General features: G+C 32.0%; 1 protein-coding gene across 5 annotated transcripts; it reads left to right on the forward strand.

The window, feature by feature from the left end:
* The first annotated feature begins 4,548 nt into the window (after positions 1 to 4,548).
* Positions 4,549 to 7,803, forward strand: LOC115987211. Of its 5 annotated transcripts, none has more exons than XR_004091011.1 (5): positions 4,549 to 4,639; positions 4,877 to 4,973; positions 5,480 to 5,730; positions 6,318 to 7,163; positions 7,284 to 7,803. XR_004091011.1 is itself a non-coding variant. In XM_031110715.1 (5 exons), coding segments are annotated over exons 1-5 (390 nt in total). In that variant the 5' UTR covers positions 4,654 to 4,671; the 3' UTR covers positions 7,364 to 7,803. The 5 variants fall into 5 exon arrangements, 1 of the variants encoding a protein (XP_030966575.1); XM_031110715.1 differs by lacking the exons at positions 4,549 to 4,639; positions 5,480 to 5,730 and adding an exon at positions 4,654 to 4,673 and having other exon boundaries at positions 4,877 to 4,964; positions 6,316 to 6,438; positions 7,067 to 7,163; XR_004091012.1 differs by lacking the exon at positions 4,549 to 4,639 and having other exon boundaries at positions 4,684 to 4,973; positions 6,318 to 6,438; positions 6,884 to 7,163.
* The last annotated feature ends 8,072 nt before the right edge of the window (positions 7,804 to 15,875 follow it).

Consider the following 15,875-nt stretch of genomic DNA (forward strand, 5'->3'; position numbering starts at 1 on the left):
TACTTCAACACTTTTCACTTTATTTTTTTTTTTAGAGGGAACTTTTCAGTTTTCACTTTATATACACACTTTAAAGGTTTTTATTTTTATTATTGGATAAGTAATGGAAATCTTATTAGGAAAAAGTTAATGGATGCTCTATGGATATTTTTTAGTGCACTATTTAAGGAAAGCTTTTATGGGGAAAAAAAAAAAAAAAAACACAATTAACATTTTGATAGCATTTTCTATTTCTCAAAAAGTAATATCAAAACTTTCATGAAATGGTTTATTATTATTTGTTGGAGTAATTTATATTATTTTAATGTACGAGTTGTATGTAAATATAAAATCTAGAATATGGATGAGTTGTAAAATGGTATGGTAAAATAGATAAAGTAAGTTTTATAAATATGCAAACCCACTAATGTCACTAATGACTATAATAGATGATCAAAAAAATAAGTATTAATTTTTTTTAAATTTTTTAAAAATGAATTATAGGTGTAATAGAATATTAAATTTATTAAAGCTTAGGTAATAGAGATTTACATGGAATAAACATCTTAACTATTAACAAGAAACTTAATATTTTGGTAATAATTAATATATCTACTTAGCATAAGCGAAAGATAGTCACTTGGGTGAGGGGTTTTGAATTTTGGATGTCTTAAAAATATCAAAACATGGCAACCAATTAAACTATAAGGCTCTTGGCATCCAATCCCCATTTGTCAAGTCCATTAAAACAACATTGTTTTGGGAAGTGAAATATATAAATAAATAAATAAGGTTAAAATTGGACACAGAACTAATGAAATGGCTAAATTGAAGAAAAAAATTAAATAAAAAAAATTAAAATTAAAGAAACAAAATAAAATAAAATTAGAGGATATAATTTGTAATATATATAATTTTTTTTTATTAAACTTTTCTTCATGTAATTATCAATTTTGCTTTTGTTAAAAAAATTTATTTGAGAAAAAAAAAAAAAAAAAGATGACGTTAAACAGTCTTTGATAATACCATTTTTAGCATGGTTAACTCAAACACCTAGACAATATGATTGCCACGAATTAAATGATTTCTTAATACATGTTCAATCTCCAACGACTGAGCAATCTGAACAAATAATTCTATAGTCCAAAATTCAAGTAGGTAATAATAGACGGACCCTGCAGAAAAATATAACTTTCCAAGTCTTTGCAAGTCTTCTAATGGTGAAACACGTTTCTAAAGGATGAAAGAATCTAGCAAATCAATGACTTTAAAAAGAGCAATGACATTATTTTGTCCCATACAAATTTTAAGAGATAAAGGCAGAGTTACTAATTAAACATTTCTTCAACTTTTCTTTCCACAAATCAAATTTGATGAATGTGTGTCATTTTCAATTTGTGACAGGAAAGTAAGTTGTTCTTTCGTGTGAGTTCTCTCTAATCTTTAGTCTTTACAGGCAATGCTCAGTACTCACACGACACACTCTATGCAACCTGACAATATCTTTAATAAGTTCTGTGCCACGAGTCATGAGGCCTGGCCTCAACTTTTCTCATCTCTCTCGTCAACAAGACCAGTACTTGTTCTTGTTTTCTCATTGCATCACTGCCAGCATATTCTTTGAAAATGTAAATTAGGAAACTGTAAAAGACTTTACTTCAACACGTTCTACTTTTTTTTAGGGAACACTTTTCACTTTTATATACAAGCTTTAAAGGTTTTTGTTTTTTAAGATAAGTAATGGAAATTTTATTAGGAAATGTGGAACACGTTAATGGATGATCTAAGGGTATTTTTAATGCACTATTTTAGAAATTTTGTATTGGAAAATAAAAAAAAATAATTAATGTTTTAACAGCATTTTTTATTTCCTATTAAAGTGGTATCGAAAATTTCGTGAAATGGTTTATTATTATTTTATGGAGTAATTTATTATTTTTAATATGTTATATGTAAATATAAAAACAGGGATTACCTGGGGAGGGGAGTGGGAATCATCTTGCAGCTAGCCCTGGTTGGTAGCTCTCTCGTGGTGCTAGGGTGAGGTCTGTGGTCATCTCGGATCATAGTAATTATGGCTCAATCCAACATTCTTTAGCGGGAGGTGTCCCTATGGTCACGCCCAAAGGGTTGAGTCAAAATAATCGCCCCTGCCCCCCTTTTTGTTTATCAAAAAATTAAAAATTAAAACAAGGATGTAAGTGAGTTGTAAAATAATATGGTAAAATAGATAAAGTACGATTTTAAAGTGTAAAATGTGTATTTTTTTAGATACTCGGATGTGAATGCTCTGAGTCCTTTATAAATGTGTAAACCCACTAATGTCACTAATGACAACTTGATTGATATAGTCTCTAACTATACACGTTGTGTATACTTTAGTGACTATTTTTCATGATTTCATAATTTTTGTTCGACTTTCTTTATTCTTGATCCTTATATGGGATACTAATGAGTAAATTTGAGTATATATATGTAATTATATATGAATTTCTTAAAAAAAATTATTTGAGTAAAAAGAAAATAAATAGAGATCCGTATAACAGGATTGCCACATGATAACATGATTGCCACATGAACATGAACATGATAAATTGATAACATGATTGTTGGGTCAATATAGGGACTCAGATAACATGATTCCTACATTTTCAGTTTGCAACTTTGCAATTTGAAACAAACTATTTTATTACAAAAGGAAGACTATAACACTTAACTTTCCAAGTCTTTACTTCTACAGAAAACAAAAACAAAAAAACAAAAAAAACAAAAAAACAAAAAAAAACAAACAACCAAACAAAAAAAACTTTCCAAGTCTTCAAAATTCCAACCAATTATTACAAGAGACATGGTGAAATGTTTTTCACAATTTTATATCTTTGTACCACACATTTTCGAGATTGAAGGAATTTGGCTGATCAAAGACTTAAAAAATAGTGGTGATAAATATATATATATATATATATATTCTCTCATACTAATTTTAAGAGATAAATATATATATATATATATATATATATATATATTCTCTCATACTAATTTTAAGAGATAAAGCCAATAATTAAATTTTTCTTAGTTGTTAATTTGACAATCTCGACCTTGTTTGATCAGTTTTGTGTGTTCTACTCTATGCAATTTTTTTTCCATTACAAATAAGTAAATGGATGGGATAGATTTTACTCGTCCCACCATATCTTGCATAAAATGTACATATTCATTTAAATTATTTAATGTATAATATCCTATTTATTGATTATCTTGCATATTTGTTTTCTTATCTCTCTCTCTCTCTCTCTCTCTCTCTCTCTCTCTCTCTCTCCACCATAGTATTATTTAATTTTATGTATACCAGTAGAATTTTTGTGCCATAAATTAAAATTTTATGTGAAAGAAAGAAAACATTTTACTAATACTATCGAAACCATTTTAATAACTAGTAACTCATGAGTAAATTAACTATGTTAATAATTAGTGAGTCACATGACAAAAACTCTTTAATTTAATGTGAAATATCTTGAGTCACTCAGCTGGAGACATGGTGAAACGTTTTTCACGATTTTATATCTTTGTACCACATGTTTTCAAGATTCAAGGAATCTAGCTGATCATAGACTTAAAAAACAATGGTGATATATATATATATATATATATATATATATATTCTCTCTCATACTAATTTTAAGAGATAAAGCCAATAATTAAACTTTTCTTAGCTGTTAGTTTGACAATCTCGACCTAGTTTGATCAATTTTGTGTGTTTTATTCAATGCAAATTTTTTCCATTACAAATAGGTAAATGGATGGGACAGATTTTGCTCGTCCCACCGTATCTTGCATAAAATGTACGTATTCATTTAAATTATTTAATGTATAATATCCTATTTATTGATTATCTTGCATATTTGTTTTCTTATCCCCTAAATACTCTCTCTCTCTCTCTCTCTAGTATTATTAAATTTTATGTATACCAGTAGAATTTTTGTGACATAAATTAAAATTTTATTTAAAAAAAAGAAAACATTTTACTAATACTATCAAAACCATTTTAATAATTAGTAACTTATAAGTAAATTAACTATCTTAATAATTAGCGAGTCACATGACAAAAACTCTTTAAATTATTTGTGCAATAATCTTGAGTCACTCGGCTGGAGACATGGGGAAACATTTTTCACAATTAGTTAGTAACTCTTTAATTAGTTATTACAAGAGACATAGTGAAACATTTTTTTACGATTTTATATCTTTATACCACACGTTTTCAAGATTGGAGGAATCTAGCTAATCAAAGACTTAAAAAATAGTGGTGATAAATATATATATATATATATATATATATATATATAAATACTCTCTAATACACACTTTACACATTTTACCACATGAACTGAAATTCTATTTTTTTTAAAAAGAAAATGATTTAGTTAAATTGTAAAATAAGGATTTTAAAACACGACTTCACAATGTTGGTCATGACTCATGAGTGTACCTTATAGGAATTAAGATCAATACAGTATTCCTTAAGGAAGTTTCCAGAAGTACTTATATTTATGATACTCGATGTGCACGCGCGACTACAAGCGCAAGATTTCCAACAAAAAACAAAAAGTGACCTAGAAAGAAGACCATAATTTTCCAAGTCCTTGCCTACATGCGCCTGGTAATCGCAGTTGGTCTCTCGCCTATAAATAAATGTATCTATGCTTCTGACTCTGATTTTCTAAAACCAGCCAGAGCAAATATGGACTCTTACTCATTTGCTTCCTCTTGCTTTCTCTCTCTTTTAATTCATCAACGCCTCTTTGCCATTCACACCAATCCTCTGTTAAGTATCAAAAAATGAAATACTTTACTTATCGGAGTGCTCTAACGTAAACTTCTATGCTTAACATCACAGGCTGGTGGCCCTTTCTATCTCTTTAACAGGACGGAGGGAGAGCATTCATTCATATTTCAGAGCACTGGCTGACATTCCACAACCAGATTATAAAAATGTATGTTCTGATTTTTGGGAGTTGATCAGTTCATTATTCCAATTTAATCCTGCCATTTAGTTTTAAGTATTAATCTGCTGGCCTCAATGTTTTGTGGGGTTTTCTTGATAGATGGCTTCTTGATCCTTAATCCTCCTACTCTCTCTCTCTCTCTCTCTCTCTTTTAAGATATTTTTGTTAATATCAGGAGTCCTTTCACCTAAGGGTTTTTGCAACAGTTCCAGGCTTAGGATTTGATGATTGGTTGTGGATGATGATTCTTGAATGAAACTTGGGTAAAATGTAAGAAACAGACTTTAAAAGAGTTGGTATCTCTTTACATTTTTATATGTCGACAGGAGTTTATCAATAAGATTCTAAAGTACATATTAGTTTTGGGGAAAGCTTAGAAAGTTAAGGAATTGAGATATGTTCCATTTTTTCTGTTTTCGTTTCCTCAACTTGTTAGTCACCCTTAGTTAGCCAACTATTTGTTTCAGGCACTTTTTGATTATGGTTTTTTTCAGGTCTAAATTATCAAAAAAATTCAACCAAAAAAAAAAAAAAAAAAAAAAAAAAGAAGAATGAAAGAAAAGAGAAATTCTTTTCTTTTTCCAAATATTGTTAAACTGACAATGAAGAACAGCTCCTGGGAAGTTTGATGATCTGCTTGAGCCCGGATGCCATTGTTTGCCTTGGGTTTTGAGACAGCAGTTAGCTGGCCACCTTTTGTTGCGTGTGCAGCAGCTGGATGTTTGATGTGAAACAAAGACAAAAGGTTTGTTGCACTTTTTTTTTTTTTTGGCTTAATTTCTCATTTCTTTTTCTTCTTAGGAATTTAGCTGGAAAATGCTTGTAAACTATTGTTTTGTATGATAGCCACATAGTATCATTGGGTCTTAGATGGATTTAATTTTTTTTGAATTAGTAATAGTGTGAAAAAAAGAATCATATACTTTGGAAATTATATGGGAAGACAAAGGTAACATTTTAAATTTGGAATTTACAATAATGTTTCTGTTCTGTAGCAATCAGATAGAGTAAAACAATCAATTTGTCTCTGTATAAATGTCGTTTCTTCTTTTCTGGGTTTGAAGCAGGGGAACCCAAAACTGATTGGAAAGAATTAGTATCATACTGATTTGCAAGAAATGTTTGTCTGAAGATGTGTTTTGCTTAATTGTTGTCAAATCATGAGTGACTGCAGAATTGATCTAGAACTTTTTATTTTTATTTTTTGAGTTAAAAGCAGTAAAGCACGAATGTTTTAGGCTAAGCACTATCGTTTTGTTTTAAACTATTTTATATGCTTAAAAGCATGATCCTTAAGTGGCTTCTGATCTATATATTTATATATTTTTTCAGGATAATGTGTTTGTTATTGTTGTTACTTCTATTCAATACCAGGCCTTGTCAGACAAAGCTGCTGATGCTTTCTACAAACTCAGCAACACCAGAGCACAGATCCAATCCTATGTCTTTGATGGTATGGATGTGCAACTGGACCTTGAAGTTGAAAGTCACCATGTTAGTCTTAATAATGAAATTAAAAGAGTCATGTCCTTTACTATTAAATAAGGTCCCATGGGTCTATATTTGTTAGAAAAATAAATAAATTCTGAGTATTCTGGGTTTTTCTAACTTGATATTGACTTTTGAAGTTTAAGCTGAGAAGTATGGACTTCTTTTCTAACTTGACATTGATTTTTTGAAGTTTATGCTAAAACAATTGAAATTTCTATTCTTAGTGAAACAGCTGTATAGGACAATTGTTTAATGTTTTAATGTTCTTTATGATTTGCTTAAAGCATCATGATTAACTATGTATATCAATGCATATACTTGTTATGTCATACTTTCCATTGGAGACAATTTTACCTATTTGTATATCGTTTTGAGAGACTAACAGGCTTATATCCCTATTCTTCTAGTTATTAGAGCAAGTGTTCCTAAGTTGGTGCTGGATTCTGTTTATGAACAAAATAATTAGATCACAAAAGCAGTGGAAGAGGAACTTGAAAAGGAATTTCTCTGTCTGCTAATCTGGTTTAGTATTAGTCAAGTTACAAGGTAAATCTGTTTCTTTTTAATATCTTTGAATTTTACATGCATAGGCCAAGTCAGCTTATGGATTTGAGATTGTTCAAATGGTTATTGTGGACACTAAACCTGATAAACATGTGAAGAGGACTATGAGTGAGATAAATGCCGGTAAGTGTTCATTTTGAATTGAACATTGTTTCTCCTCTCTCTCTCTCTCTGAGTGAGTTTGACTTCTTTTCCCTTGAATACTAATTAACCTGTCATTGACCTTTTACATGCGATGAACAGCTGCAAGAATGAAGGTGGTGGCTAACGAGAAGGCTGAAGCAGAAAAAATCCTGCAAATAAAACATGCCAAGGGAGACTGAGCATGGTAAGCATGCCAGCATCAGACCATTGAAGTTGGGCTGAGGGACAGTGTGCTTGCTTTCTCTGTGAATGTACCTGGGACTTCGTCAAAGGATGTCTTGGACATGGTTCTGGTGACTCAATATTTAGACACAATGAAAGAAATTGGCGCATTGTCATCACACACGGACCAGGTGCTGTGAAAGACATTGCTTCACAGATTAGAGATGGCCTCCTTCAAGCAAATACCACCTAGAATTAGTAACTTTGTCCCAACATATATGTTGCACGAGTGGCTTTTCTAATGGTGTATGAAATGATTGGTGCTAGTATCTAATGTCTTGCAAGTTGCAACTAAGTGGTGTGGTGTGGTGTGTATACATGGTGTTGAACTTGGCCATAGTATTGGCAATATTCTTTTATAGGATGAGATGGTACTGATTTGGGTAATTTTGTGGAATCCTCTCGTGTTATATGCTATTTTGTAACTGTTGTCTACATTTTGTGAATGGTTCCCTTTGATAGGTTTGCTTTGAGAACAGTCCAAAACTTGCGGTGGTTGTGGTTTTTGAGAACAGGCCGCTGGACAACAATCGTACTAGCCATGGAAGTAGTGAAATTCTCCTGTATCTTATCAAGCCATGGCTGAAGCTCAATGTCATTGTTTAAGTTTCCTTCCCATTAGTTATTTTCATAATTTTTTTAGTAAACATATTGGTGTCATTGACAACCAGTTTTACCTTCTAGATGTATTATCTCAATTAAGGTTTGATATATTAGTTAATGGGATTAGCATATTGCATGTCTTGTGTAGTTTTTCACCAATAAGGCTATAACACCCCATTTGGTGGTTTCCTCAACGGCTCTCCAGACCATGCACTAGAGATGATCTTTAAAGCAACCTATAACAAAGTCAACAATCGAAATCAATGATCACTTCGAGAAGTGGGAAAAAAAGGGAAGTAAAAAACTAACATCATAGACATTGATTTACTTACTAAAGAAATTATGATAAAATTAAAGTTTGCATTGTCCCTTTCTATCAACAGTAAGAATCAAACTCAAAACCCACCCCAAAATGGATGTCTTTTGCACTTAAGCGGGAATTGGGAGAAGAGGTTCCATTTGAGCCAAATCTCCTTGGCTTCAAGCACAAAAGAATTAAAGAACAAATAGAACCATATCTGATCATTTTGATGCAACAAACATCCTAGCCAATTTTGTTGTCCCTTTTTTTTTTTAATTATGTTTAAGATCTCCTAATGGAACAGATCCTCTCCATTGTATGTTCTGAAGCAAATTATTATGGGGCTTTTCAAGGAAACTTATTAGCATTTACTAACTTATCAAAGGGAGAAAAGAGATTATGACCTCCTTACCACTTACCAAAGCACTTTGAAGATTTCTTATTATCTTGTCTAGAAAAATTAGGCCTTTCTTTTTTCTCTTCCATGAAGGAGCTTTCTTTCTTAAAATGAAAGGTTTACAAAGTAAACAACACACTTCAACCAAATAAATAAATATTTTAATCCGAAGGTATGATGAAACTATTGCAAAGATCAATACACTTATATTTGTTATAGAAATCCACTTGTTAAAACTATTGAACATCAATGTTCTTTTCAAATTAAATATTTATTTTGAGCATAAAATAGGTTAAGCTCATTATGAATTCGGTAAGTTGTTGCCCACTTAGCACAAATCGCTGTAGGCAAAGACAACAAGCATGTAGAAAAGCTTTTTTTTTTTTTTTTTTTTTTTTTTTTTTTTTTTTTTTTTTAAATAGAAAAAAAAAAAAAAAACCCCAAACTTCTCTACATGACCACAAACATGGAAAATGAAGAAAAGCATAACATGATTTTCAAAATCCATTAGTTTCATGTCTAAATTTTATTTTGAGAAATGTTTAATGTCTAACTTACTAATAACAAAACACACACAAAAGATGGAAAAGACATAAAGGAATAAAGGATGCTTTACCAAAAATGAACAAAAGATTTAGTATGATTAATCACATGAAAATTTGAAATAGGTGGATAAGGCATATCTTTTCTCTGCATAGAGTAGTAAACTTCAGCTAAAAGAAACTAAGAGCCGGGTTAATATATGCAAATCCAAAAAGGCATTCCCAAATGCATCATGAATCCCAACAAAACTACTATAGATAAGATGTAACAGAGTTCTTTCTTTTAGATTGTGCTGATTTGAAATGTGGACATACTTAGAAGGTGTCAGATGTCAGGAACATCAGTATGACAATTAAGCATATCCTGATATCCTGCAACTTAACACAGTCAAAATCAAGTCATTCCATAAACCATTATTATGAGAAACCGTCTAGAAATATTCATTAGAAAATGAACTTCAAGTTTGTAATGTTGACCATTTGCAAGCCATGCATTAAACTCCTGAGCCTCTACCTTTTTCTCCCTCAACTTCTAAAGCATCCTTTTGATGATGTCGACTTTTGATTTGATAGACTAAATATGATCTCATTTCGGATACACACATTGGTGCTTGCCTGGTGCTGTAACCAATGTCAGCTTATTATTGTACTCCTTAACACAAATTTCAAATCAATTTATGCAAGAAACCCAATGGAACATAAGTTATAAGAGACAAATGTCCTTCACACCTTATGTCTAGCATCACAAAATGAAAAATAACTAGGATTATATACAAAGCAAAAAAGAAAAAATATATATTCATAAGCTACACACACTAGTGATCTTTGGACCCACAGAGTTCTCCACCACCATGTAAGCCTTAAAAGGGAAAGGGTGCCTTTTTGAGGTAAACCTTATTGGCGAAACCATGAAGATTATTAAAAAAAATGCCTGTTTTTTATTTTTTAGAAACAAAATGCCTGGGGTTAGTGATTTTAAATTTAGGGCCCTGTTTGTTTGGGGTAAAATATGTTCCATATTTTCTGATGTTTGGTGAGACTAAAAAAGTCAATCAGTGGAAAACATTTTCTGTGGTGAACGAAAATTAACTCCAAATTGGTGGCAAAACGTTTTACACTTGTAAAAAGAGTTAAATGTTTCCAAGAAACGCTTTGGCTTCTTTGAGACAATCTTTGTATGTTCAGCAGAAACTCTATTGAAAGCAGAAATCATATTTAATTTCAATTTTTTTTTTCACTTAGAGAATCTTGGAAAGGGTTATGCAGCTCCATTTGTTAAATAAGAGTGATTGAATGGGACATAAGGGAGTTACAGAAAAGGAATATCAAAGCTACTATCTGTAACAGTTTAGTGTTTACTATGTTTGGGACCAAAGAATTGCAAGAATATTCATTAAGTGGGTGTAGGTGCTTTTTATGTTAACGAGTTGCAGCTTGTTCTGCTGTACTCAGGCCCGTTTTGCTGTGGGTCAGAGAGTTGGGCTTGGCCCACTATTTTAGCAGGACCTTGCTAAGGGCCTGTTTGTGCACAAGTCCAGCATCCCAAAATAAAGACAACAAATATTAACAAAGACATGTATATTTGTCCGCAAGTGTCAATACACATTTTACAAATTAAAAAGTGAATGTCTTATAGCAGAAAAGTTAGCTGTAGCAGATAAGTTAGTTACAACAGAAAGGATTAGTCTACAAAGTAATTAATATGGTCAAAATAGTAGAATGCTAAATGATATAGTGGCATGTAAAAGTGATGCGGCAGAATATAAAATGACAAGTCTTTCCGCAAGAAGTGAACCAAAGAAAACCTGAACCCCAACTTGAACAACCTTGCTATTGGACTATGCCATCAAAGTTATGCATTCTGGGGAATGGGTCTGGATGGCTACTTGTTGTTACTTTTAGGATTTCAAAGATTGGGTTTGCTGAAGAAGAAGGGAAAAGATAGCCTATTGATGCATGTCTTTCTGCCGTGTTTACTCTCTTTTCTTTTTACTTTACTCTTTCCCTTCTCTCTGTTATTTCACTTTCAGTTCTCTCTCTTTTCCTGCCTTGGTTGCTATCATTCTTCCATTTATGGCTATTGTTCCTATTTATATTAGGCTAACCCTATGGGATTTCCCTCTTTTACCTCTATGGCTCACCAACCATTTTTGTTTGGTTGCTCAGCCACCACTACATCTGGGCATGCCCAGTACCTTCTCTCCCTTCCACTACTCACTCCATAACAATCTCCAATTCATTTGGTTCTACCATGAGCCTTTCCTTCTCCCTTGGACAGCTAAGGTTGTGGGTCTCTCTCTACCTACCTCTCTAGCATGCATCAAGTGATCCTAGCCATTTACTACCTATTTTGGGTAACGATGTCATCCCAGCAAAGCATATCCCAAAAGAGACCTTGGTTGGAAATAGGCCCAATTCCCTCCTCCACCGAACCACACCCTCTGTGAATCTCTTAACTGTGGGCCCACCTCCCTTGCATTAGCTGGGTACAGGTTAGTGATGCTCCGGCCATAGTGTGGTTGTTTCACCACTCTGTTTTTGTTTTCTTTCTTTTCCACGTTGTTTCTATTGTTTCTACTTAACTTTGTCTCATTCTAGTCCTGCGTATTTTCTACCTATGCTTATCCTTTATGGAGGGCCTTATTTCTTTCTTTTCAAGCTTTCATGGCCCTTTGTTTCTGCCTTGCCCCACTCTTGCCTTTTCTTGGGCCTGTGGGCTTGCTTGTTGTTATCTCCTGCCAGGCTGGCCCATTGGGCCTTATTTCTTTTTTTCTTTTTTATCGGGCTTTCATGGCCCTTTGTTTTTGCCTTGCTCCACTCTTGCCTCTTCTTGGACCTGTGGGCTTGCCTGCTGTCATTTATTGTTGGGATGGCCCATTAGGCCTTATTTCTTTCTCTCTTTATTTTCGAGCTTTTATGGCCCCTTCATTGCTTACTATTCTCTTTTCTTCATCTCTCTTTGCTCGTTGTTGGGCTTTTCTACTGTTGGGCCTTTTTTCTTTTTTCTTTTTTTAATATCCAAAACAGGTATCAACATTATAGCAATAGTGAAATTTTGTAGTTAGGTCATTTCGCTCTTCTGATTAAGGTGCCGTTTGGAAATTGGTATGATATGTGGTTGCTGCACTCCATTTGTTTCAAGCCACGCGCATATCAATAATCTTGGTTCCGTTTTGCTTTTTGTTGTATGTTGTTGTGTACTGATTTCTTAGGTGCTTTAGCAACCCGTTTGATGCTGTTTGTGTGGTTTGTTCTTGGTTAATGAAGTTATTGCTCGTTCGTAAATTAAAAAAGATCTACTGTAAGCCAACACATAAAAGAATAAGGGAACCAAATCAGATTCCTCCATTCTAATTCAGGATGCATCATCCTTTCTTCTTCACAAACAACCATATGTTATTTAATTTTGATCCTAGGTCTTAGGACCGAAGTAGACCGAATGGGACGACTAGACTAAAATAGACTAAATTGGATCGAATTGACTGATTAGATCCAAATGGACTTAAGTAGTCCTATTACACCCTAATGTAACTAATCCCCAACAATTCTCCAACTGTCGGGCCTTCAGCCGAGTCCTCCTTAGTCCAAAATTCTATAGATTATAACTCTCCAAGTCTTTGCATGTTTCTAACAATTACAAAAAATTTGGTGAAAACCCATGCAGATTGAATGAATGAATAATTTAGAGAAGGTACGCATGTAACATGTTATTTAACTTTAAATAATATGGTCATAAATAAATGAATTTTTTGTTGGTCTTTCAAACCAATCATTGTTATTAAATTTATATTTTGAAAATTTTACCGTTAAATTACATGTTTTACAATTTTATATGTTCTTAACATACATACTAATTTTCATATTAATTAAATGTTATTTATCATTCAATCCATAAACTCGAATTTTATGCATTATTTATATATTTTTTAATCATTTTATGATTATTTTAAATTACAAAGACTTAAATTTAAAAAATTGATTAATGACATGACTGGCAATCTTTAATTACTTTGAAATTTTACAAGTATGAAGACTATACAAAGATAATATTATATAAATAAATTGTGAATTTTTCAAAATTTACATCCAATTAAAATATTTTTTGTGGTGTAAACCATATATATATTTGAAGAAAAAGAAACAAATGATATAAAAATTAAAATTGACCTGAAAACGTGATTGTCAAACATTCAGTCCAGCATTGGTTAATAGAGGGACCCGAATAAGGATAGCCTGATTGCTACTCCTACGCGTTCAGATTGCAACTCTGCAATCAGCATCAAGCAATTATTATACAGTCCAAAATTCCAAGACTACAGCTTTCCAAAAGTCTTTGGAGTTCCAAGCAATAATGACCAAAGACTACTTGTGAAATGTTTATAGTTAGTCAACTAATCTAAACCACACATTTTCAAGGGTCATTAAATCTTTTAGTAAGAATAGTTGTATTTCGTTTTCAAGTCTTTTGGTCTTTTTCCCTCAAAAAAAAAAAAAAGAAGTCTTTTCGTCTTTGCTAGGAGCTTTCACAAGACTTGGGAAGTTATAGTCTTGTTTATTAACAGTGTGTGTTTTCAAAGTTGATGAATAATTGAGTCCAACGCAATGAACTAGAAATTAACTGAGGGTCAATTAAATAGTTTTGGGTTATGAAAAGAGAATTAAGAGAGTTTGGGAAGCTAAGAGAAAAGGAAACTAAGTAGGAAGAGAGATTTAGATTAAAAAAATTGAGAATCAATTAATCGATCTGAGTTTCATTGAATTAATTCATCTCAGTACAAATATATATATATATTTAGATTAAAAAAATTGAGAATCAATTAATCGATCTGAGTTTCATTGAATTAATTCATCTCAGTACAAATATATATATATATATATATATTATTTTATATATAAGAGCTATGCTTAACTGCTCAACTAGCAGTTTTTACCTTTACATAAGAAACTATTAACAGCCCTAACAACCAAAAACGCCAGCGATACAATCGTTTCAGCTGGAGAAACGTAGGGAAATTCATGTATAGTATATGAACTGACAGAAGGTTAGAGGAAATTCTGTGCGCTCTTAAGATTTTTCTAACTTTGAAATTGTATGATTGATTTTTCAATCAACCATTAGTTATACGTGTAGTTGGGAGAGCTTTTCCATTGTACCTACAGAACTGTATTCTTAATCACCATACGCATTCTGCATAGTGAGATTGGTAAGATTTGCAGTCAAATGGTCTGCTGCCCCTCTGTCCGTTATCCATGATTCATCAGCTTGTGCTTGTGAGAAACTACGACCTTGCCTCTATTGATGACATTGTTCTTTCTAGATCAAAAAATGTTTTACATGGATTAAGAAGACCAAAATCAAGGAAATGCATATGATCTTTTATTGAAATATATATTTTCTTTATTTTGAGATGGAACATAAAATAAAAATTACAAGGCGTTGCTTATAATCTAGAGAATTTACCAGACTCTGATTCCTATTTAAATTCTAACAACATGTAAAATTATATAGGTAAGAATGGTCTAAAACCAATAACCTAAGTCCAGAAGTTACGTTAGGTACCCACTCTGCTTAACGGAAGTCGGTCTTCTAAGAAATAATAAAATAAAAATTGTAGTTAACATGCACTATATAAAATTAATTTTTTTTAGAATTTTCTTGATCATTGCAAGGGGTCCTAATGAGTAGATATCTAATTATCAATCAAACTTTTTAAAATTTATTTGAGGAAAAAGAAATGGATGACATAAAACTTTCTAGATACATAAAGGGACCTGAATAACATGATTGCTACACGCTTAACGTTTGCCACACGTTCAGTTTGCAACTGGAAAAAGTCTCCAAATTTCCAAGACTATAACTTTCCAAGTTTTGGATGTTCCGGATAATGACCAAAGACTTGGTGAAATGTTAATAGGACTAAAGTCTTCTAATTGTGTCACACATTTTGAAGGTTGAAGGAATTTGCCAATCTGACATATCAATGACTAATTGTAGTGCTATTGTTTTCTCTCACCCAAATTTTAAGAAACTAATTAAACTTTTCTTAGCTGATAATAGAAAATCCCCTTAAGCCCGGCTCCTTCTTTCTTTTAGATACTATAGAAATTCAACTTTTGGATACAAATTTTTAGAGATAAAGCTATTAATTAAATTCTTTTAGCTGATAACTTTGAAAAATTATATGCCTCCCCCTAAGCCCCGTTCCCCCACTTAACTAGTAAAATTATATTACACACGTTTAATTATTTAGGAAGAAAAATTATGTACGGGTGAGTTGGCATGAGCTAGCGCCGTACAGAGTCTCAATAAAATGAGAAAACAATAGTGACATGTACTTAAATTAGTAAAAATGATGAATGGATGTCAGAATTATTTTAAATGTGATGTAAAAAATTTGTAGTATCCCTACTCCCTAGTATTGCTCTTAAAATAGTTATAGCAACTAAAATAGCTGAAATTGTATTTTTAAACTTGTGCCAATAAATAGATTAAAACAACACTAGTTTATCTCTGCAAGTCTTTAATCTTTATTGACTAACAAGAAATATGAGTTTTACAGGAAAAATTAGAAAAGAAATAAAAAGAAAGTAAGGTGATAATCTTAAAAAGAGATAAGTTACTTTAC

This window comes from Quercus lobata, chromosome 4, assembly GCF_001633185.2.
Source record: "Quercus lobata isolate SW786 chromosome 4, ValleyOak3.0 Primary Assembly, whole genome shotgun sequence".
NCBI lineage: Eukaryota > Viridiplantae > Streptophyta > Magnoliopsida > Fagales > Fagaceae > Quercus > Quercus lobata.

Coding starts and splice junctions, on each gene's coding strand:
- LOC115987211 (XM_031110715.1), top strand. Junction 4,965..6,315: donor CTGACATTCCACAACCAGAT/TATAAAAATGTA, acceptor ATATATTTTTTC/AGGATAATGTGTTTGTTATT. Junction 6,439..7,066: donor CCAATCCTATGTCTTTGATG/GTATGGATGTGC, acceptor TTACATGCATAG/GCCAAGTCAGCTTATGGATT.